Below are 22037 nucleotides of genomic sequence, written 5' to 3' on the forward strand. Positions count from 1 at the left end.
CCAGACCCAGGCCCAGACCCAGGCTCTTGGTAGGCGGTGTCTGACGACCGGTTGGGGTTAGAATGAAGAGTGGCAATAACAGTCACAAAAAAAATAGTAGTTTGTAGTAGTTCATGGCATAGCAGGGCCCTGTGGGCATTACAAGGCCCAGCAGGAGCAGTCCTTTCCAGTCCTTTCCAGTCCTTTCCAGTCCTTTCCAGTCCTTTCCAGTCCTCTGAGCTCAGATCGGTTAACGTGAACACACTGTCAACGGGCCAGCAGCCTCATTAACAGCCAGGCGGCCGTGGAGCCCAAATCAAGTGTATTTACAGTAAGACAGCTTAGAAACGCAATCTGCTGCAACTGCTGGGGACCCTTTCCAGTACTTTTAGTACTTTTATTTACTCTGAGATTTAATAAGATCTGCAGGGAAATACAGTTAACATGAGGACACTGAGAAGGTGTTGTTTTTAAAGTCCAGTTCGGACAGCTGATTGGATCCTGTCCTTTTAGTTTTTAAAGTTAATAATTGTTTAGTAACTCAAATAGTTTTAGAAACGGACAGATGTGTACTGAAATAAAGAGCATTCATTTCTAATGCTGCATTCACGAGATTAAATTGTAGACTGTAGTCAGGATTATACCCATCCCTGTCCCCTCTAGATACCACATGTCTCTGAAATAACACATTATTTCAATTGTTAACATGTTATTTATTCAGTTACCTGTTAAATTACACTCTCTGTAAATATTATTTCCAAACACAGATGTTTCCAAGCTGCAAGGAACACAATTCAGAACGCATCCTATAATGTTTTGTTGGCATTGAAGGAGTCAAATCTCAGTAAAATAAATCTAAAAATGCAATATCCAATCTCGACTATGCATCGAGTAACTGTTTCTGAACGTGTGTGTCTCAGGTAACCTCAGCAGGAACTGCACGGAGAGAGGTTGGTCCGACGTCTACCCCGTCATCACCGTCGCCTGCTGGTCCAACAGCACGGATGAACCCAGCAAGGTGAGTTCACTGGCCGTCGCTTTCTGCGTAGTCTCGCGTTGCCGGACCCTCCTCCACATCGCTGCGGAGGAGGGTCTAGTTAGTCCACACAGCATCCCGGGATGGGAGCCGAATGTGCTCTGGTTTATTGGCATTTCTTTAACCCTTGTGTTGTCCTCGGGTCAAGTTGACCCGTTTTTCTATATCAGTGTTCTTTTTAACTACCCAATTTGTAATTACCCGAAATAACATGATTGGTTCTACACAACGCTCTTTGGTAAGTACAGATCTCTACTTTCATTAGTTTTGGGGCGTCTTATTCAATTTTATTGCATTTGAAAAAAACATTGAAGTGTTTTTGAAATAATATTGAGTAAAAGTAAAAATATTCCAGTCTGTGATTATCGATCAACATACGTTCCTTTAAATTTAGTCTAAATAATTCCTAATTTCTGCTTTTCTAACTCAAACATTAGGTATAATTTCCTATAAATGAGGTTTATTGACCATAAATTCCAAAAATAATTGTGAAACTAAAGTTATTAAGTCAGTGTTAAACGTCTAAAAATGTGACAAACATTGAAAAAAAGCATCAAAAGTGTTGAAAAAAGAGACAAACGCGTAAGAAAAAGTTTAAAAACATTGATAAATTTTTTCATTTTGACAAGAAGACAACACAAGAGTTAAACCAATCACATTTGTCATGGGCGGCGCTAAGCGCAGGACGGAGTGATGGTGCTTTTTGCAAAATAGCCTCGGGAAGGAAGTTGTTTTTGTGGATCATGTGTACGTTCAACGGTAGTTTTAGGCGTGCAACAGAAAACTCAGATTGGGCAGATAGTCTAGCTAGCTGTCTGGATTTACCCTGCAGAGACCTGAGGACCAGGTAACCATGGTCCTCAGATTGGACAGATAGTCTAGCTAGCTGTCTGGATTTACCCTGCAGAGATCTGAGGACCAGGTAACCATAGTCCTCAGATTGGACAGATAGTCTAGCTAGCTGTCTGGATTTACCCTGCAGAGATCTGAGGACCAGGTAACCATAGTCCTCAGAAATCCACCGGAGTTTAAAATTACAACACAAAGATTGCTGAAAGTAACGGACATCTGAACAATCTCTGAAATGCAAGATCTGCAATATACAGTAGAGTACTTTCTGTGTGAAGACCACTAATTAAGCCGATCTAGCGCTGCCTTTCGTGGCTATGTTCGACACTACACATTCACACTTTTTCTTTAAAGTGCTACCCTTGGCTGAAGTGACGGATGGGAAACCCGAGGGCTGATGCCTGAGAAGTATGCTTGTGTTGACATTGACTCTCGTAATGGGTGTGATCTAGCATCTAACGCTTTCAAGCACGGGAACGGAGTTCACGAAGGACGAAGTTAAGGGGGAAAATAAGACGTTTCACCCAGAAAACGTGATGTCCCGGGTCCACTGAAAAGGGACCGGTGTTCTAAGCCAAACCACAATCTTTATCCTAAGTTAAACTAGTCGTTTTGTCGGCTATTGTTGTGCTTAAGATCTCAAACGATATTGCACAAACCCGTTCATGAGAGTGCGTATCATTGCTTCTTCTGTGATATATGTGATAGTTTCAACAATTATTCAAATGAAACAATCAGAGACGTTTCAAGGAGACATCACTGGACAGCCACAAGCAGGGTCGCAAGCTAAAAATACAGGTCCTGCAGCTACTATAATTTCCTGCAATGTTTTTCCTTAAAAGAACTGGGATTGATTAAAGGAAGGAATGACAATCTAAGACAGTACTCCACACATACTAAGTACCAAGTTATTTATCTTAGTTTTACTAGAAAACCAGGAAAGTACTTATATTTCTAAGCAGTTACCACAATGGTTTCCTTTTGTGTTTTCAATCAGAGCGAGTGTACGTGTGAAGTCCCACGCAGCAGAGCAGAAAGTGCTCCTGTTGTGTCGATACGTTATAGGATCATATCTCAGTTTGACCCGCTTTGAATCATTTGTTCGAGAAAAATAAAACCACCACAGACAGTTCCAACCACAGACTAGTTTTAGTAACTTTCTTACCTTCTGCACAATCTAATCTCTGCTCTTTGTTGTAACATACCCTAGTTTTTAATCATTTTGTGCTAATAAACTAAATGTATTACTTTTTTATAATAAACTAAAGCTTTTTTCACTACTTTTTTAAGCAATTTGTTTGACATTTCCAGCAACTCTTTTTTGAAATGTTTTTCAGCTGTCAGCGTTCAGACTGCAGTTTCTGCAGGAAATGCATTTTGTGGTTTTGCTTACAATGTAAAAAGTTCCACGTCTCCAAAACCAGACCTCAACACACCAGCGGATTCTTAACCCTCATCTTGTCATTGGGTCAGATTTGACCCGTTTTCAAAGTTGTTTTTTATATCTGAAATAAATAAAGGAAGTTGAAATAAAGGGTGTAAAATGTTGGAAAAGGCGGCAAAATCAATGAAAAAAAAAATCAAATGCCCAAAAATACAAAAACTTTATAAAAAAACTTAAAACTGTAAAAAGCAACGAAAACGTTGAGATAAAGGAAAGACAACACAAGGGTTAAAGCACCACGTCCTCATACATAAACAACGCCAACGAGTCCCAAAACCACATATGACCGTTCTATTTAACGTAGCGGTTGAAGTTTTAAATCAGTAGTTAACGTTGTAAAACAGCTAGTTAGGTGAAGGCAATACAAATAAATACAGATAGTAAAGATATCCAGAGTGTGTGGAGTAAACACAGGAACAGAACTACAACATTATAAGGGGGTGCAGGTGTTGTAGAGTCTGACCTGCGGTACCTCTCCTTCCTACACCGGGGGTGGGGGGGGGGGCATCAGTCAGCTGCTGAAGGAGCTGCTCAGGGACCCTCCAGTGTCATGTAAGGGGTGAGAGGTGTTGTCCAGGATGGATGTTAGCTTAGCCAACATCCTCCTCTCCCCCACTTTCTAAATATGGATCGTTGTAATCCGCAGGCACAGTCGACCTATACGGCCGTTTTCTGGGTGAGTCCCGTGATGAAGGTCTGCTTGAAGGATATGTTCTAAATTGTTGAAGTTTGTCTAAATTGAAAGAAGTTCTGCTTTCCATAAAGAGAACTTGGTACTATAAAGATTTTCTTAGTTTCAATCAGTTCCAAAGTCAACCAAAGCGTCTGTTCCACTCACGGCAAAGCACCGGTCTGAAGTTAACAGATTCACGTAACTTCTGTGGATTTTGTCCCTCATCACTTAGGTTGGAAACACTAAGGACTGTTCTTATATAGTTATATATACTTTTCTAGTCTTAATGACTACCCAAAGCGCTTTGACATAGTACAGGAACCATTCACACACATTCAGACTCTGTGGCCGAGGCTGCCTTGCAAGGTGCTCATCAGATAAACACACACACACATTCACACTGCGGGGGCAACTCGGGGTTCAGTGTCTTGCCCAAGGACACTTTGACATGGCAGGGATCAATCCAGGGATCGAACCACCAACCTTTCATTTGGCAGGCAACTGCTCTACTGAGCCACAGCCGCCCCCGTGGGTTGTTTCAATGGCCGGTATTAAAAGGGAAGATTATTACAACATGCAAAACCTTTTTTTTTCAATGTAGGCTACATATGGGACTTAAAAACCTGTCCTTTTAAAACTAAAGCTTTTAACCCTTGTGTTGTCCTCCTGGGTCAAAAACAGACAAAGCTTTGACATTTCGTCCCTTTTTCAGACTTTTTGTTTTTGTTTTCACTAACACTATCTTAATACCTCTAGTTTTATACTGCTTTTTGGAATTCACGGTCAATAACCCTCATTTATATAGAATTATACCTAATATTGGCGTTAAAAAAGCAGAAATTGTGAATTATTTTGACTAATAGTTAAGATCAGAGGAATGAAAGTGATCAATTGTATTTGCAAAGAGCGTTGTGTGGAATCCAATCCCTTTTTTGAGGTAATTTGGTTAAAAAGAACCCCATATTTCAGATTTAGACATTTTTTTAAAGGGGTCAAGTTTGACCCGAGGACAGCAGGAGGGTTAAAGCAGATTGAAAATAAGACAATGGGAACAAACAAACGATTCATCTCTCCAAAATCAAGCGACCGACGTTCAAACAACGTACGTCTGCGGAAAACCGCCTGCAGAAAAAGGCAGCTCAGTCCCACAGCTTCAGTGTGACTTGCATTAAACTGCTCACTAAATACTCACAGATGGACTTACACTCTAAGAAATTTCTGTTTATTAACAGTTGTCTGACTGTATGTTTTCTAGCAGAAATTGTCCATAGAAAGTGATTCACAGTTGTATTTGTGTTTATTTATATTTCAGAGTGCATTATGGGTAATTTATCTGTGCTCCGTCTGCATTTCCCCAGTAGGTTCCTGGATAAGGGAGCGTCAAAAGCCTCAAAAAAACTTCAAAAGTGGGACAAAAAGCGTTGAAAATTGGTTAAAAAAAGTGCCAAAAAGTAGATAAGAAGCGTTGAAACAAGCGTCAAAATTACAAAATGAGGCAGCTTCATCTGAGAGAATGTGAAATAAAAGAAAATGTTCTGAGTTTTTACTTCAGCTACAATCTTTTCTTCAATTTTGGTTTTTAATTACAGTTAATTAGCTGCCAGTTTTTTCTGTTATTCTACGGATTTATTTCTTAGAGTGTACAGACTCACTTTTGACCGTTGTTTTGCGGACTAAACACGGCCCATTAATCCACCAAATAGGGAGTGTAAGCTCGTTCTTGTCTCTGATGATCAGTTTAGAGTCTGACCACTTTCAGATGCTGTGGTGAAGTAAAAAGAGCTGATATCATATCAGCGTGCAGCGCGTTTCGGCATCTCTGCGTCTCCGTGTTTATCTGATGGAGAGAAGGCGCTCTGACGGAGATAAACGGAGAGAAAGGTCAGGGTTGAGAGGATGGAGAGTTTCTGGCTAACAGATCCCTGAACTCCAGCTGATCTCTCGGCTCAGCTCCTCTTTCTCTCTTCAGACCACCGTGAAATCAGCCTTTTCCTTCACATCATTGTGTTTGTGTGTGCAGCGTTGTAGTACTCAAGACCACCTTTTGAAGGTCTCTGTCTAGTCTCAAAATCAATGTGTTTTTACTCCGTCTTGTCTCAGTCTCGGATAAAGAGGATTCTGGATTTTATTTCAAGACCGTCATGCCCCAAATTAAGGGATATTTCTAAATTGCTTCTCCACTACTATAATTGGATGATAAACTTCCTGCTTCAAAGGCAAACAATAACTTGACTTATTTCTAAATGAAAATTTGTCACAAGAAAGTGAATGCGGCAAACAGGAGAAGAAGCTCTGGCCGTCTGGCTCTGGTCTTGGTCTTGACTTGGTCTCGATATACTCTGGTCTTGGTCTTGACTTGGTCTCGATATACTCTGGTCTTGGTCTTGACTGTCTCGATATACTCTAGTCTTGGTCTTGACTCAGTCTCGATATACTCTGGTCTTGGTCTTGATTTGGTCTCGATATACTCTGGTCTTGGTCTTGACTCGGTCTCGATATACTCTGGTCTTGGTCTTGATTTGGTCTCGAAATACTCTGGTCTTGGTCTTGACTCGGTCTCGATATACTCTGGTCTTGGTCTTGATTTGGTCTCGATACACTCTGGTCTTGGCCTTGATTTGGTCTCGATACACTCTGGTCTTGGTGTTGACTTGGTCTTGGTTTAGGTGGTCTTGACTACAACACTGTGTGTGTTTCTGCACTTTGGAGCACCAGCTTCTTGCATCTTTATAGAGGCAGTTTACCGAAATGACAAAGAAAAAATACCTGTTCTTCTCACTTATTGTTTTACGGCGTAATTGCTAAATCCTGGAGGGACTGCTCAGAGTTTTACTGAAGGAGCATTTTCCGTGCAGGACTGTGACTCAAACAACAGTGTTTGTACAGTTTGGTTAAGTACTTTTACCAAAGTAAAAAAGCTGAATACTTCCAACTCTGGAGAACAGCTGAGACTCAGCACACAGTATGTTGTTGTGGCGAGACGCTGGTTGAAACCCTCCGCTCCTCCAGCGGGGTTCAGGTCCCGGTCTTGGCGCTCGCGGCTCTCTAATCCACCGTGGTCTGAAGGTAAACTAGAACATATTTCCCCTTTTATCTGTCTGCTGTGTCAGTGTGTTTGAAGCCGTTTGAAGGCGATGCCGCGGAGCTTATCTTTCGACTGTCCCAGTTATTGCTTTTAGTCACAGCTGCATTCCTGGATCCTTTGGTTTATCCTGAGCTTCAAACAAGCAGGTAACATCCAGGTTTAAGAGGACATCCGGAACCACTCTCCACTCTGGATAAAGCCGCACCTTGTTCTCTCGTTCTTTACCCTGCAGTCTGGATGAAAGGCCATCATGCTTCGGACTCTCATTACTTTAATTGACACCCCGCAATATCACAATTTAGACCAAGGAGAAGTAGATCTTTTGTTTTTGTGACTTTTTTTGCGTTGAATTTTGCCGTTTCTATACAGCTTTTCTCATGCTTCAGATAAACTTTCACCTCTGACCTCTCGCTGAACTCCTCTTCCACATCTCGCCTGGATTCTGGGACAGGTTTCCTGAAAGGACTGTCTCGAGAAAAAAAACCTTTCTTTTTCATGTCTTTTCTCATGCTTTCTGATACTTCAAAATGTGCATCATTTTTTGTATGCCGATTTTGGGCCGTTTCTTATTAAACAAAAAGGATCTCCCTCTTTAACAAAGAAGTCTATTTCTATAGGGATTCTTTCCATTATGTTGTCAGAAGTTTAGATCAATAATCGGAGCCTGTGAATCGTAGAAACAACACTTTTAGTGGACTTAAATTGAAGGTGCGCAACTGCCCCGTTAGCGTTACATTGCAGCTTGTTTCCTGACTACAGTGGTTTTGCTTAAAACTGGACCAAATGTTTTTAGTTATTTTTGTTTAATTGCAAAGTCTACAACAGAGCAGCAAGTGAACAAATAATGAACAGAAACTAATAGATCATGTGCACAGGGGCGGGTCTAGAGGGGGGGCCTGGGGGCTACCTACCCCTACCCCTCCCCACCCCCTCTGAAATATGATTTGCCCCCCCCCCCCCAATCCATTGGGCTTGTGCTGTCAGTCTGACGAATTTGGTAAATGAATATATACTTTAAACACACAGTGTAAGGCAACTGTGTACTTTGTTGAAGTTTTGAGGCCAGTTTGAAGTAGAAACATACAGAACTCGCTGTAGAGCCCTTGTTGTTGTTGGAAATAGATTGTGTGTTGCACTTTAATTCCGTTTTGTTTCCTATTATCTGAAAACGGCGTACTGCAAGCTTTTCATTGTTGGAGTTTGAGGCAAGTTTATTGTATGTGTATTGCCTTTATTTTTATAATGTTCTGTGAAAAAGGATGGTCCCAGCCCTTGTCACATGACCCATTAATGTTTCCATGATGTCTATTCACATTTTTTACCTAAAGAGCCAATAGAAAATGTGTATCGTAAAAAACAACTGAAATCAATAATGTGATGTGTTTTATTTAGCAAAATTAAATTACGTTGTTCTACCTTATCCAATACTTACTATATTTCTAAGCAGATTGTTTATCCCCCCCTTACTGATTATTCCCCCCCCCCCCGTGCGATTCCCCTTAAAAAATTATTGAATTGTTCCTGCATATACTGAGCAGCATGACAGAAAACAGCAGATCATAAAGATGAATGTTCCACACACACACACACACACACACACACACACACACACACACACACACACACACACAGCTGGACTGTGATCCTCTCCAGAGCCCTCAGGTGTGGGACTCCTGCTGTTTGACTCTCTCAGTGAAGCTTCTTCTTGTTTCCTGTGTGAGAGACGGAGGTTTTCCGTCTGGGAAACATTCAGATGAGACCAGATGTCACCGCTGGCGCTCACACAGATACTCGCACTTCACACACAACGTAGATCCAGCTGATTGTCCTCTCTCTGATCGCTCTCACTGCGACACAAAACAGATCTTCAAATCAACGAGCACATGTGGACACGTGGAGACCCTTTAATTGAGGTGTCCAGTGAGCGAGAAAGCCTTAACTTCATTACATGTGAATGCTCTTTACCTAATGGAAGCTACAACCAGATATCATTTGTTATGATTTCCTCGATGAGAAGCGCTGGCTTTTCTGCTTTAATAAATAGCAGATTGTCGAGGTCAGAGACTGATAAACTGTAATCAGCTTCTGACGTAAAGAACACAGACAAGGTGTGGAAATAATTCATTGTGCAACAGTAAAGTGGCAACATGAGGAAAAAAAACCTTCCCAGTTTGAGCTGAGACGGGAAATGATCAACAAACAGACAAGAACACATCATTTGTCTTTTCTTCCATACACAGCACATCTGTTACCATAACAAAACCTCTGTCAAACATCGGTGACACCCTGAAAAAGCCCCCTGGAGCAGTGCTGCTTAAAAAAATATTGATAAAGAAAACCTTCTCAGGTAGCCAAACTGACGTGGCCCAACATCGGTGTAAATCCAGCACACAGTTGTGGCACCAAAGGCTGAAATATTTACAACTCACTCACTAGAAGCCCAATAGTCTGGTCCCAACCATGCACCATGCACCGTCCTCGGTTGTTGGCCAGGATTGTGTTGCATCGCTCTCCTTTTGTTTCCTTACCTCTCTATTGGCCAAGTTTGTGAACACATACAAGACATTTGACTTGTTTTTGTTCCTCTGTGTATGATATCAATGAACCAGAAGCAAATACGTCTCACCCAGTTCTTCATAGAAATGTATAGGAAGCAAAATCTGGCACCGCTTTAACAATTTAAATCCATTATCAGACATTCTTTTTCTGTTTTTTTGCCCAAATCTCCTACCCAAAACTGGGCCACGCCCATAAATGGTCATTATATTCGGGGGTTTTACACATACCTTGTGCACGTGTCCCCAAAATATTGGATTAATATACTTAATAATGATGTTAGGTATGCAGCATTAAGGTTTTCTGTCAGTGAAACTGATATATATTTGATTGTACATTTATTTGTATTCTAACCAAAATTTGGGAATAATTTTGTGTTTTCTTTTAAATTATTGGCTGAAAATAATTGTGTGAATGTTCATCCCTGGCTCTGATGGTCTTCGTGTTCCTCAGGTCTCGGTCTTGATTTTAAAAACCTACACAGGAGCAGATAAGATAAAGACAGTCCAGATTTAGACTTCTTTCGTGGCCAGGAAGCCGTTCAGCCTGAAGTTCAGCATCGCTTTAATTCTCTGGTGTCAGTGAGGGAGACTAAAAGGGCAAGCGAGCCAGAAATTTATGGATGGAGATGTGTTTGGACATAGAAGGCAATGTGGCTGCAGTAGACCAGAGCCAGCAGGTCATCAGCTCCCAGCCAGAAGGCCTGAGAATCAAACTCAGGAATGAGACGCCGATGCCAGGCCGTGTCTGTCTGTGTATCCTCACATATTTGTCCATGTGTGTTGAGAGGGGACAGATAGCGGTGGAAGAAGCGCTGAAACCCTTTACCGACGTAAAGCAGTAATGTTACAATGGAAAAATACTCCAATAAAGTACTGCATTTACATTTTTACGTAAAGGCACTGAACTCTTATTTAAAAGTTGGGACGGTTTTGGTTATTTCACGACCAATTTTCTTTATGTCTTTATTTGGATTTCTCCATGTACATGTTTGCATAGTCTGAATTAAAATGGGACAGGGTTGTCAACACGCTCCGGATACAGCAGATTAGCCTTTAAAGAGTTCTAAACTCATAATCATTAACAACTTCAAACTCTATTTTTGAATGTTGTGCATGTAGTGATGACTATTTAAAGGTCCAGCGTGTAACGTTTTTAGTTGTTCGTTATCAAAATCTGTGTTGCCCCGTCCACCACCATCAGTTCCAAGTATTCTATTGGCTTGAAACTTCACTTTTGCACATGCATGAACTGGGGTAGACGCTCCATATTCATGCTCCCTCCTGAAATAAATAGTTGGTAAGGGACATACAGGATAATATTGCTCTGCCTTTCACGTTTTGGCTGTCACATGATAAACTCACAGGGGAAACATGGCAAACATCAAGAAGACAGTTTTTAGGACTCACCAAATCGTTAGATAAAATTTGGCATTTAATAAAAGTGAAAGAACGGACCTCATCTCCAAAGGTAAAGCTGGATGAAGTGTGAAGTCTAGCATAGCTGTAATACCAGACTCCTTTGACAAAAACATTCATTAATTTTACCTCGCAGGAGTAGGGAGTTGCTGCTCTACTGCTGCCTCCATCGGTTAGTTTGTTTGCGTTATCGTGTGACTTTGGTGGATCTGAACTAACCCTTTAACTTCAACATCACTGTGAATACATCCAAACTATCTCTTTAATATGCATAAAGACGACAATAATAAAAAATCCCCAAATCTGGAGATTAAAGTAGAAAAGTAAAAAGTTGGGAAAAGCAAAGAAGAATGAAAAGGAGGGAAGAGGGATGAAGAGAAGAAATAAAACAGGAGGGAAAATAGAATGAAAAGAAGGAAGACTATAGTTACTTCTAGAGTGTTTATACTCATGATCATGTCAAACATTAATCCTAAAATCTGGAGATCGAAGAATAAAAAAAAAAAAAAACTTGTCAGAAGAAAGGAAAGACTAAAGCATGCAAAAAGTGAAGAAAAACAAGGATAGAATAATGAAAAGACAGACGAAAGAAGGAAGACTGTTTACTTTTAGAGTGTTACACATAAATATTGAAAATCTCCAAATTCCCCCAAAAGCTTTGTCGAAAGGGAGGAAAGAAAAGACTGAAGCAGGAAAAAGGCAAATAAAGACTGATAGGATGAAAAGGAGAGTGATGAAAAATACGAAAGGTGAAAGATGAAATTGGAACAAAATAAGGAAAGAAATACTTGCTAAACAAAGAAAAGAGAGAAAAATTGGACAGAGAGAAGGATGTAAAAAGAAATCTGGTATAAAAAGTATGGAGAGGAGAATCTCCAGAAACAGAAATCTGTGTCTGAATATGATGCTGGAGTTCAGCAGCTGCATGATGCATGTGGATGTACAGCACTTTGCACTTCTGTGTATCTCTTATACATCTGTCTTTGTGAGGACCACCTACAGGGGTTGTAGTATGTCTACGTGGGTCCTCACAAGTATAGAAGTACAAGCGAGATTCTTTGTGCATCTTAACATGTATGAAAAGGGAATTTGTAAAGCGTGCGTGCTCGCGTGCTTTATGTGTTGGTATGCAAACCTGCACAGTTTGTGTTTTTAAATGTGTGTTTAACAGTATGTGAAAGGGGCTCACAATATGTGTGTGTGTGTGTGTGTATGTGTGTTTGTTGAAGTGTGCATGCATGTCTAAAGCATGTATGTACTTAGAAAGTGTGTGGATGTCCAGTTTATTGCCAGATGGTGTGTCAGACACGGGGGAATGTTGTTTATAGATGACGAGAGAGCGATGAACGCCAGGCACACACACACACACACACACACACACACACACACACACACACACACACAGACACACACACACACACCACACACACACACACACACACACACACACAGGGGCAGATCCATCTCTGTGTGTCGGCCCGAGAGAGAGAGTTTACAGTGTGTTTGTGCTGTTTTGAAATGGACCAGTCTCATCCTGAACATGCTTTTATTGTGAAAGAGCCTCTCCACGCTTTAAAATGACACACGAGGCAACAGAAGCTCAATGAGTCTTATGCACCGTTAGGCTTCAATATCAGTCTCAACGCTGGTGGGTAGTGTGGGGAAAATGGCCTTTTGGCAGATTTTATTTTGAAAAGGGAAGAAACCTGAACTCACCCAAACAAATCAGTATTTAATCAGCTTAGAATCGATGTGTGAGGAGTCCTCGTTATCTCTATAAACGACCACACAACTTGGGGATGTTTTCAGTCACCAGGCAACCGCTTTGCTTACTTTGTGTTGGCATAAACAATTATTCATGCAGCTGTTTCTTTATTTAACTTGTAGATGATGTATAAATAGATAGAGAGCAGCGCCCTCTAGTGGCTGTGATTATCTGCCTCTACTTAACCCTCATGTTGTCATAGGGTCAAATTTGACCCCTTTTCAGTTTAAAAAAACACTTTGGCCACAAAAAATGAGCCGTTGGAATAAGATCTGAAAAAATTAAACGTTAGAAATATCAAAAAGCTTTGGCAAAAACATCATAAAAAGCACCCACAACATTGACAAAGTGACAAAAATGTCGGAAAAGGCGACAATAATGTTGATGAAAAGTGACCAAAATGATTATTTTTTTCACTGTTGACGGGAAGACAACACAAGGGTTAAAGAACAAACTGAAAAAACCTGTACTGAACTACAAAATGAAGGCACTTGAACTCAAATTTTTCCATTTTATGCTACTTTATACTTCTACTCCACTGTAATTTAGAGGCAAATATTGTATGTTTTACTCCATTACATTAATCTGACAGCTTCAGTTACTTTGCAGATTTGGATCATTAATATAAAATATAAATCGGCTAATACATGACATTTTTTTCCTTGTCATTTTGGAGCGCCTGGAGAGATGATGTTTATGTCATGTCAACACTTGTTTGAGCTGTGCTTGAGTTTAATGGTCATCTGTTCTTCTTTTCACTGGTACATGTAACTAAATATAAAGTTTTTTATTTTTGTGTATTTTCTGTGTTTTTGTGTCCAGCTGGTCTTCTACCAGATGGTGAGGATCCTGTCCACTCTGGGCCACAGCCTGTCCCTCATCACTCTGCTCACCAGCACCATCATCATCTGTTGGTTCAGGTAAAACCACAGACAGACACACACACACCACACACACACACACACACACAGACACGACACACAGACACAGACAAACACACACACACACCACACACAGACACACAGACACACAGACACAGACACAGACACAGACAGACACAGACACACACACACAGACACACACAGACACACACACACACACACACACACACACACACACACACACATACACACACACACACACACACACACACACACAGCACTGTGTGGTAACAGATTGTTGTAGAAGCTCGGTCTGTATCAACTCCAGCTGTTCACTCGGCCGCTATCAGCATGTTTAGAGACTGCATATTTTACTGGATTCACACCACGACACTCTCTCTAAACACACTTCTCAACATTCCTGTGTGTGTGCGTGTGTGTGCGTGTGCGTGTGTGTGTGTGTGTGTGTGTGTGTGTATGTGTGTGTGTGTGTGTGCAGGAGGCTCCACTGCACGAGGAACTACATCCACGTGAACTTGTTTTTGTCGTTCATGCTTCGAGCTGTGTCCGTGCTGATCAAAGACGCGCTGCTCTTCTCAGACGACCAAAACACAGACTGCAGCACGCAACCCTCGCTGGTGACTACACACACACACACACACACACACACACACACACACACACACACACACACACACACACACACAACACACACACACAAACAGCAATTAGTTGTCTTTTTGACTCATTATCAGACCATATTTCATAATAATCAATACATGTTGGTGTTATTGTTGTAGGTGGGCTGCAGGGCCAGCCTGGTGTTGTTCAACTACTTTGTCATGGCCAACTTCTTCTGGCTGCTGGTGGAGGGCCTGTACCTGCACACGCTGCTGCTCGTCATCCACAGCTACTCCCCCCGCCTCTCCATGTACATGCTCATCGGCTGGGGTACGGCGCACCACAACAGGAGCACTTCAAGAATAGTTCATTAGTGGTCGTTAATATATTTGAATTCATGGAAATTATCCTCAAATATACAACAATACGTACCAATATTTTCACATTTCTTTAAGAATACATTACAGAATGTTAGGACTGTATTCTTATCTTTCTGTTATTTCAATATATACAGACAGAGAGAGAGCGAGAGAGAGAGAGAGAGACAGACACTGTCATGCTGGTGAAAGTGTATTTCCTGAAAGGTCGGGTGGTAAACGATCTCCTGGCTCTTCTCTCTGTGTTCGCTCAGCTCCGTTCTGCTGCCATGCGACACCTTCTTCCACCATCCATCACCACTTTGCCAACACTTCCTCCCTAATGCATCAACATCAGCTCCAGTGTTTACGTGTGTTGTTTGTGTGGGTTGTGTGTGTGTGTGTGTGTGTGTGTGTGTGTGTGTTGTGTATATGTCCTGCGTGGCACCTGTGAGGATGTGCAGACTGAGAATCTAAACACACTTCCTCTCCTCTCTCCTCTCCTCTCTCAGGAATCCCTTTAGTTTTCATGCTAGCGTGGATCATATGCAGGATAAACCTGGAGGACACGAGGTGAGCCTGCACGCAAGTCGACGGCCAGCCTCTAGTTACCAGCAGTGCAGCTATCATTACATTACATACAGTATTCATTTCTATATTTATTCAGTACATATTCATCCTGCACTCATGAAACCAGTGTATATCCTGCACTTACTGCTATTGCACTTCTGGTTAGACCCAAACTGCATTTCGTTGCCTTGTATCTGTACCTGTGTAATGACAATAAAGTTGAATCTAATCTAATTACAGAGGAAAAATAATAAAATCTGTTAGATAAAATGACATTAGGTTAAATAATTAAATGCAGGTGTTCAACCTGTACAAAAACAACATGTATACAGCATATTATTTTTCATTCAGAATGATTAAACTACATAGACTACATTTCAGATGAAAACTGTTTTGGGTTTAAAAAAATGTCCATGTGTTGATTGAGTGGTACTTGTCCTCATGTCCTCTGTTACCCTGGAAACCAATAATTCCCCCCTCCACTCAAAATGTGTTTATTGTTGCTTCACTTGAATGTTTGAGCAGAAGGTTGTGCAGAGTTTGTTTCTGCACTTCCACATCCATTTGCTGAAGGAGGGAAAGTTTATTCTGAGCTCAACCTAAATCTGAGGCTGTATTAGAAACCGCCGACTACATACTACCAACAAATTGAAATTTTTCAGTACTGCGTTTGTCAATAGTATGCAGCATGACACTGTTCGATTGATGTATTTTGCAGTGTGCTCGGCTAGGGGTGTTGTTGTTTTTGTGGTTGTTGTTGTTGTGACCGTTCAAGCCCATGCTTCCAGGGACACGGTAGGAGAAGTAGACTGGTCTGATGCATTCTAGGGCTAGGTCTGCGTATTCAACAATCAGATATTTGTACAGGGGGTAGGGAATCGATTCTCAATTTTAGGATTCAAATGTTTGTTTTTCCTTCAATACTGTAATAAAGTTGAGACAGATTCAACTTTTGGAGAAACGCAACTCCATGTCACGCTGTGGTGTCCAGTCATGTAACCAGGGATCAGACTTGTGTGTTTTGAGGCTATCACGCACACAGGAAATTCAATTCAATTCACTTCAATTTTATTTATAGTATCAAATCATAACAGTTATCTGGAGACACTTTACAGATAGAGTAGGTCTAGACCACACTCTATAATTTACAAAGACCCAATAATTCCCCCAAGAGCAAGCACAGTGTGACATTGTGACCATGTAAAGTGGCGAGGAAAAACTCCCCTTTAGGAAGAAACCTCGGTCCAACCCAGGCTCTTGGTTGGAGGTGTCCCGGTTGGGGGTGTGATGCACAGTGGCAATAACAATCACAACAAAGAAAATGGAACAATGACTAAAAAATTGTAGTAGTAGTTGATGTCATAGCAGGGCGCTGCAGGGCGTTACAGTCTGTAGCGTAGCACAGCAGGGCATAGCTGGACGTAGCAGGGCATAGCTGGACGTAGCAGGGCATAGCTGGATGTAGCAGGACATAGCTGGACGTAGAAGGACATAGCTGGACGTAGCAGGGCATAGCTGGACGTAGAAGGACATAGCTGGACGTAGCAGGGCATAGTTGGACGTAGAAGGGCATAGCTGGACGTAGCAGGGCATAGCTGGATGTAGCAGGGCATAGCTGGACGTAGAAGGACATAGCTGGACGTAGCAGGGCATAGTTGGACGTAGAAGGACATAGCTGGACGTAGCAGGGCATAGCTGGATGTAGCAGGGCATAGCTGGACGTAGCAGGACATAGCTGGACGTAGCAGGGCATAGCTGGATGTAGCAGGGCATAGCTGGACGTAGCAGGGCATAGCTGGATGTAGCAGGGCATAGCTGGACGTAGCAGGGCATAGCTGGACGTAGCAGGGCATAGCTGGATGTAGCAGGACATAGCTGGATGTAGCAGGACATAGCTGGACGTAGCAGGGCATAGCTGGACGTAGCAGGGCATAGCTGGATGTAGCAGGACATAGCTGGACGTAGCAGGGCATAGCTGGACGTAAAAGGGCATAGCTGGATGTAGCAGGGCATAGTTGGACATAGAAGGAGACAGCAGGACGTAGCAGGACATAGCTGGATGTAGCAGGGCATAGCTGGACGTAGCAGGGCATAGCTGGATGTAGCAGGGCATAGCTGGATGTAGCAGGGCATAGCTGGACATAGAAGGAGACAGCAGGACGTAGCAGGACATAGCTGGATGTAGCAGGGCATAGCTGGACGTAGCAGGACACTGCATGGCACCGCAGGGTTTGTGTAACAGCTGACTGTTTCTGTCGCTCCTCCATCTCTGCTTTTTCTTTCCACCACCACCAAAGCTTTGAATATTCACATTTGACTAGTGCCAAAGCTTCGAAGCACAACATTTTTTATTATTTACATAATTTGCATTAATGCATACTGGAGACATCCGGGTATTTTTGGCACACTGCAGGCTTTACTTTTGCTTGCATACTACATGCTATAATTTGTCCAAATCCATTCGTACTACTGGTGGTAGGTGGTTACGAATACATCCTTAAAGCAGCTTGTTAGTTTGCCTATAAAACGTGTCTGCTCTGGTTTTAACAATAATAAAAAAACTATAAAAGCCTCACTGATTTATTTTCTTATTTCCAGGTGTTGGGAGTTGAACGACAACCCTGTCCCCGACAGACTGATGAACTGGCCCATCATGGCTTCTGTCATTGTGAGTTTTGCACCAACATCTTATTATAAGGAAGGAGGTTTTTTAGTTTAGTTCAGTTTAAGAACATTATTTCTTTCTGAATTGTAGTGGAGTAGTAAAGTATGACGTGGCATGAAGAGAAAAGCCTCAAGCACAAGTACCTTGAATTTGTTTCCTCAGATTCTGATCTTTCTGATGTTGAAGAACAAACTTTACTTACTTACAGGTCTCTGTCTTTCTTTCTGTGTGTTTTTCTCTAAGATCAACTTCATCCTGTTCATCAGCATCATCCGGATCCTGGTGCAGAAGCTGCGCTGCACTGATGTCGGAGGAAATGAGCAGTCGCAATACAAGTACATATTTTACCGCTGACCTTTTTAACAATTAGGTTTTTACATTTTAGAGCGATCTTAGGTAATGGGAAAAAACATCCTCATACTTAAGTCTGTGCACATATCTCTTGGATTTTGCTTTCATTCAGAGACCATTTGGCTCAGAAATGAACATTTAGTCAATAACCGGAGCATTTGAGAACATTGTTGGTTTGGTGTGTGTCTGTGTGTTTCCTCTAGACGTCTGGCCAAGTCCACCCTCCTGCTCATCCCTCTGTTTGGGGTGAACTACGTGGTGTTGGTCTACCTGATGAAGCCCACTGACAGAAACATGGAGCGTATCAAGATCGTCTTTGAACTCGGCCTCGGATCTTACCAGGTAACATACAGTATTTTCACAGACTCATTCATGTACGTGCACATTCCTAGATAAACCAAATGTCTTGAATCCTTTGTTGTGCTGTGGTGAGAGTCCATGGAGGATGTCTTTTTGCCCACTTTTGGAAAGACTTGAACCTCCTTGCCTGTTTATTGCCTGTTTTAATCTTGAATAGAACTTAATTTCTTGTTTTCTAATTCATTTGTTACTTTTGTCTCCTCAAAACTCGGTCTTAACTCAATTGTGATATTTTGACACCGTCCCAGACTCAATATCTGACTTCAGAACTGCTGTGATGCTCAGTTTTTAAAACTTAAATGTCAAGTTTTGTGGGTAAAAATCCTCAAAATATACAGCTAATACCGTTGACTTAAAAGTCATTATTTGCTTTTATATCAGTAGCCTGTTTGTTAGTACAGTACTTGCTCTTTTGAAATGTAATGCTTAACATTAACACTTGTGCTTGTGTGTGTTTTAGGGTCTAATTGTGGCTGTCCTATATTGTTTTCTCAACAGCGAGGTGAGTCCGCGCACACACACACACACACACACACACACACACACACACACACACACACACACACCACACACACACATACAGATTTTCAAAACATTAAACCCTCCGCCTCACACATAGACACTAAACTCTTCTTTGTTGGTACATTAAAAGGTCCAGAGTGAGCTGAGGAGGACGTGGAGGAGTTTATCCCTCAAGCGTTACGTGGGGCGGGACTACAGGCTGCACACGACGTCCGTCAGCCGCAATGGCAACGAAGGCTCTCAGTTCCCCAGGAACTCCCGAGCCCAGTCCATCCTGCAGACTGAGACCACTGTGCTCTGACCAAGGGGGGGAGGACGGAGGCCGCCTGTTTTTATAAAGACGTTCAGGACCGATGCTTGCATTTAGGCAGGTACAGCAAGAAAACAAAGAACATTACAAAAACCAAAACCATTAAAGAAGTTCTGTATTACAAAGAAGTTGTGTGGTGTTTGGTCTGCCTTAGTAAGATGGAGAAATGGGATTCAGCCAGTGTTAGTTAGGTGTTAGTTAGTGCTATGTTCCCACTGGAATTTAACTCTTCAGGATGGAATAAGATCTGAAACTGTAGACCATCATGGGACACAAAAACTATTCAATAAAAGAGATTAATTTCCTTTAAATTAAATAAACAAATGAATAAATAGGTACAAAAAATACATCCCTTGAGATTTTCCATACTTCTGTAAGGGTTTCTACCAACAACTAAAACACATTCTTGCCTTGTACAGAGAATGATTTAGTATTTTACGTCTTGTTTTTTTAAACACTTGAGTGTATTAACGTTGGTTATGTACATGTCGAGGGAGATATATAAGCTTTTGAACACAACTGCAAATCTGTGACTCCACATGTTTATGTATAAAAGCTTCTTTCATAGAGACTGAGTCATGTTTGTTCTTTCTCCCATAACTATGCACTCACACACTCCAAACTATGTGTATGTTCTAAAATATTGTGTTATTATTATTTTTGCTGCTTTTACATGCATTGTGTAAGCACTAAGGCTCAACCAAGTGCCCCAATGTAAATAAAAAAATTGATGCGGTGGAATCAACTTTTTTTTAAACTTTAATGCCCGCTCTAGTATCACAATGCCAGACTTATCTGTACAGCACTGTGGAGTAAGGTCTGGCTACAAGACAGTGCAAAGACAGTGGTTTTGCTAAATATTCTTGGGAAGGAACTTTTTTTTTGGAACATTTGCACCCCGCAAAAGAAAACGTCACATACAATACTAGATTAACAAATTAATATATCTAATATAATATTAGATTAGGTATACACCCCTCGGTCTTACCCCTAGCCCTCGGTCGAAATAGGTATTGGGACACGACTAGGTCCCGCGTGAACGCGCAAAAACGAGGGGAAGGGGTAAGGGGTAGGGGTAAGATAAAGAAATGAGATTCAGCCTTAGTCTACTGTTCACACAATGGAATAACGTGAGCTATTTAAGTTAGCTGATGCACGGTTTAACTTAATTTGCCCCTACCAGTGTATTGCCGTGTGTACTTTGTCCACAGCGATCTTACCAATCTGTCCCACAACGTCCCAGTTAGAGAGAAAATGGCGTAAACAAATTGTTTGTAAATCTTTGCAATTTTCTAGAATGTTTTTAACTGCAACGCACAGAGAGCCGAAGGGGAGGGACCTGGATGTCAGGCAGTTATCCGGGAAAAGGTACTTCCGTTTATCCGACTACCTCTGCTCTAAATCAGTACACAAGGTGTGTTAAACTGCAAGTAACAACGCATATCAATAGATGTTGACAATACTGGACACGCTTCCTCTTACTGGGGAAACTAAGCTATGCATGGGTTAAACTGACAGCGTTGATTTAAACTGGACTAGCTTTTTCTCACATTTCAGTGACTGTGAAATAAGAAGCACATTGTATAACTTGTGCATTATTGCTCATATAATAAAAAGGAAATATCAAAGGGTAATAGCACAAAATGAAAAGAGCATACAGTTAGGCATTGCCATAAAGATGTAAAAATCTCATTTGTGTTTAGCAGGATTTGGAAAAACTTCATTCATTAAGGTAATGTTCAGTTTATGCTTAAAACTTTTGAGGTTTTTTATACAAGTTTAGGATCATTTAGGAGGCTCCAATGCTGTTTAATGATTCTGAGTTATACTGAGGGGTGTATTTTTGTTGTCCCAATTTATATTAATGAGGTAACATTAACATAACTTTTCTTGTGTTTATGTTTTCCATTGGCTTGTTGGTAACAACAACAAAAATATACAGTCTATGGGTCAAACTTAAACAGAGCCAATGACAGACACGATTGATACTTAGGAAAACTTTAATGGCAGAGGAAGTAACACGGAAAATGTAAATAAAAATGGCAAGGTGCATTTTTTCAGAAGCACAGACAGCTGTAGAAAGAGTTACTCATGTCTAAGCCTGATTCATCACACTCAAATAATGAGATAAGTGAAGATCATGAGCTGAATCTCTCAGGCCAGCTGTCATATGAGAAAGAACACTGTAATGGGTTGCATGAAAAAAAGGTCCCGCCTACAAGACACCGGATTGGGCAAGCCCCCAGACAACTTTCGTCCTGCCAACCAATCAGTTCAAAGCATTCGGATTTCTTGATTTGTAACTCCGCATCTCTGCGGGGCTAGCATGTTGCCATGTCCGCTTATCTAAGCGACTTTGGGCTTGTTTTTTGTAAAGTCGCTTAAAAAATATTGGTAGTCGCGGGTTGCGGTTTTTTTTTGGGCTTGTCACTAAAGTGTGGTTGCTTATTTGGGCTTGTTCCCAGCTTGTCCCTGCCGGCTCGCTCGATCCCGCCCTTTTCCACATAAACACTATAGAGAGCAGCGTTATGTCCCACCCACTTCCGGCTTCTAATTGGCTCTGCCCCCAGATGGACACGAGTACCAGCCAATCAGA

General features: G+C 41.5%; 1 protein-coding gene across 1 annotated transcript in view; it reads left to right on the top strand.

The window, feature by feature from the left end:
• Positions 1-20012, top strand: part of LOC116672621 (vasoactive intestinal polypeptide receptor 2) — a 35662-nt gene extending 15650 nt beyond the window's left edge. The window contains exons 4-13 of the mRNA XM_032504547.1: positions 900-997; positions 13628-13725; positions 14186-14324; positions 14487-14637; positions 15176-15236; positions 17832-17901; positions 18142-18233; positions 18453-18591; positions 19070-19111; positions 19262-20012. Coding sequence (XP_032360438.1) covers positions 900-997; positions 13628-13725; positions 14186-14324; positions 14487-14637; positions 15176-15236; positions 17832-17901; positions 18142-18233; positions 18453-18591; positions 19070-19111; positions 19262-19432 — 1061 coding nt within the window. The 3' untranslated portion in view covers positions 19433-20012. The remainder of the gene's footprint in view (positions 1-899; positions 998-13627; positions 13726-14185; positions 14325-14486; positions 14638-15175; positions 15237-17831; positions 17902-18141; positions 18234-18452; positions 18592-19069; positions 19112-19261) is intronic.
• Positions 20013-22037: the final 2025 nt, after the last annotated feature.

The sequence above is a fragment of the Etheostoma spectabile genome, chromosome 22, assembly GCF_008692095.1.
Source record: "Etheostoma spectabile isolate EspeVRDwgs_2016 chromosome 22, UIUC_Espe_1.0, whole genome shotgun sequence".
NCBI classification, from domain to species: domain Eukaryota; kingdom Metazoa; phylum Chordata; class Actinopteri; order Perciformes; family Percidae; genus Etheostoma; species Etheostoma spectabile.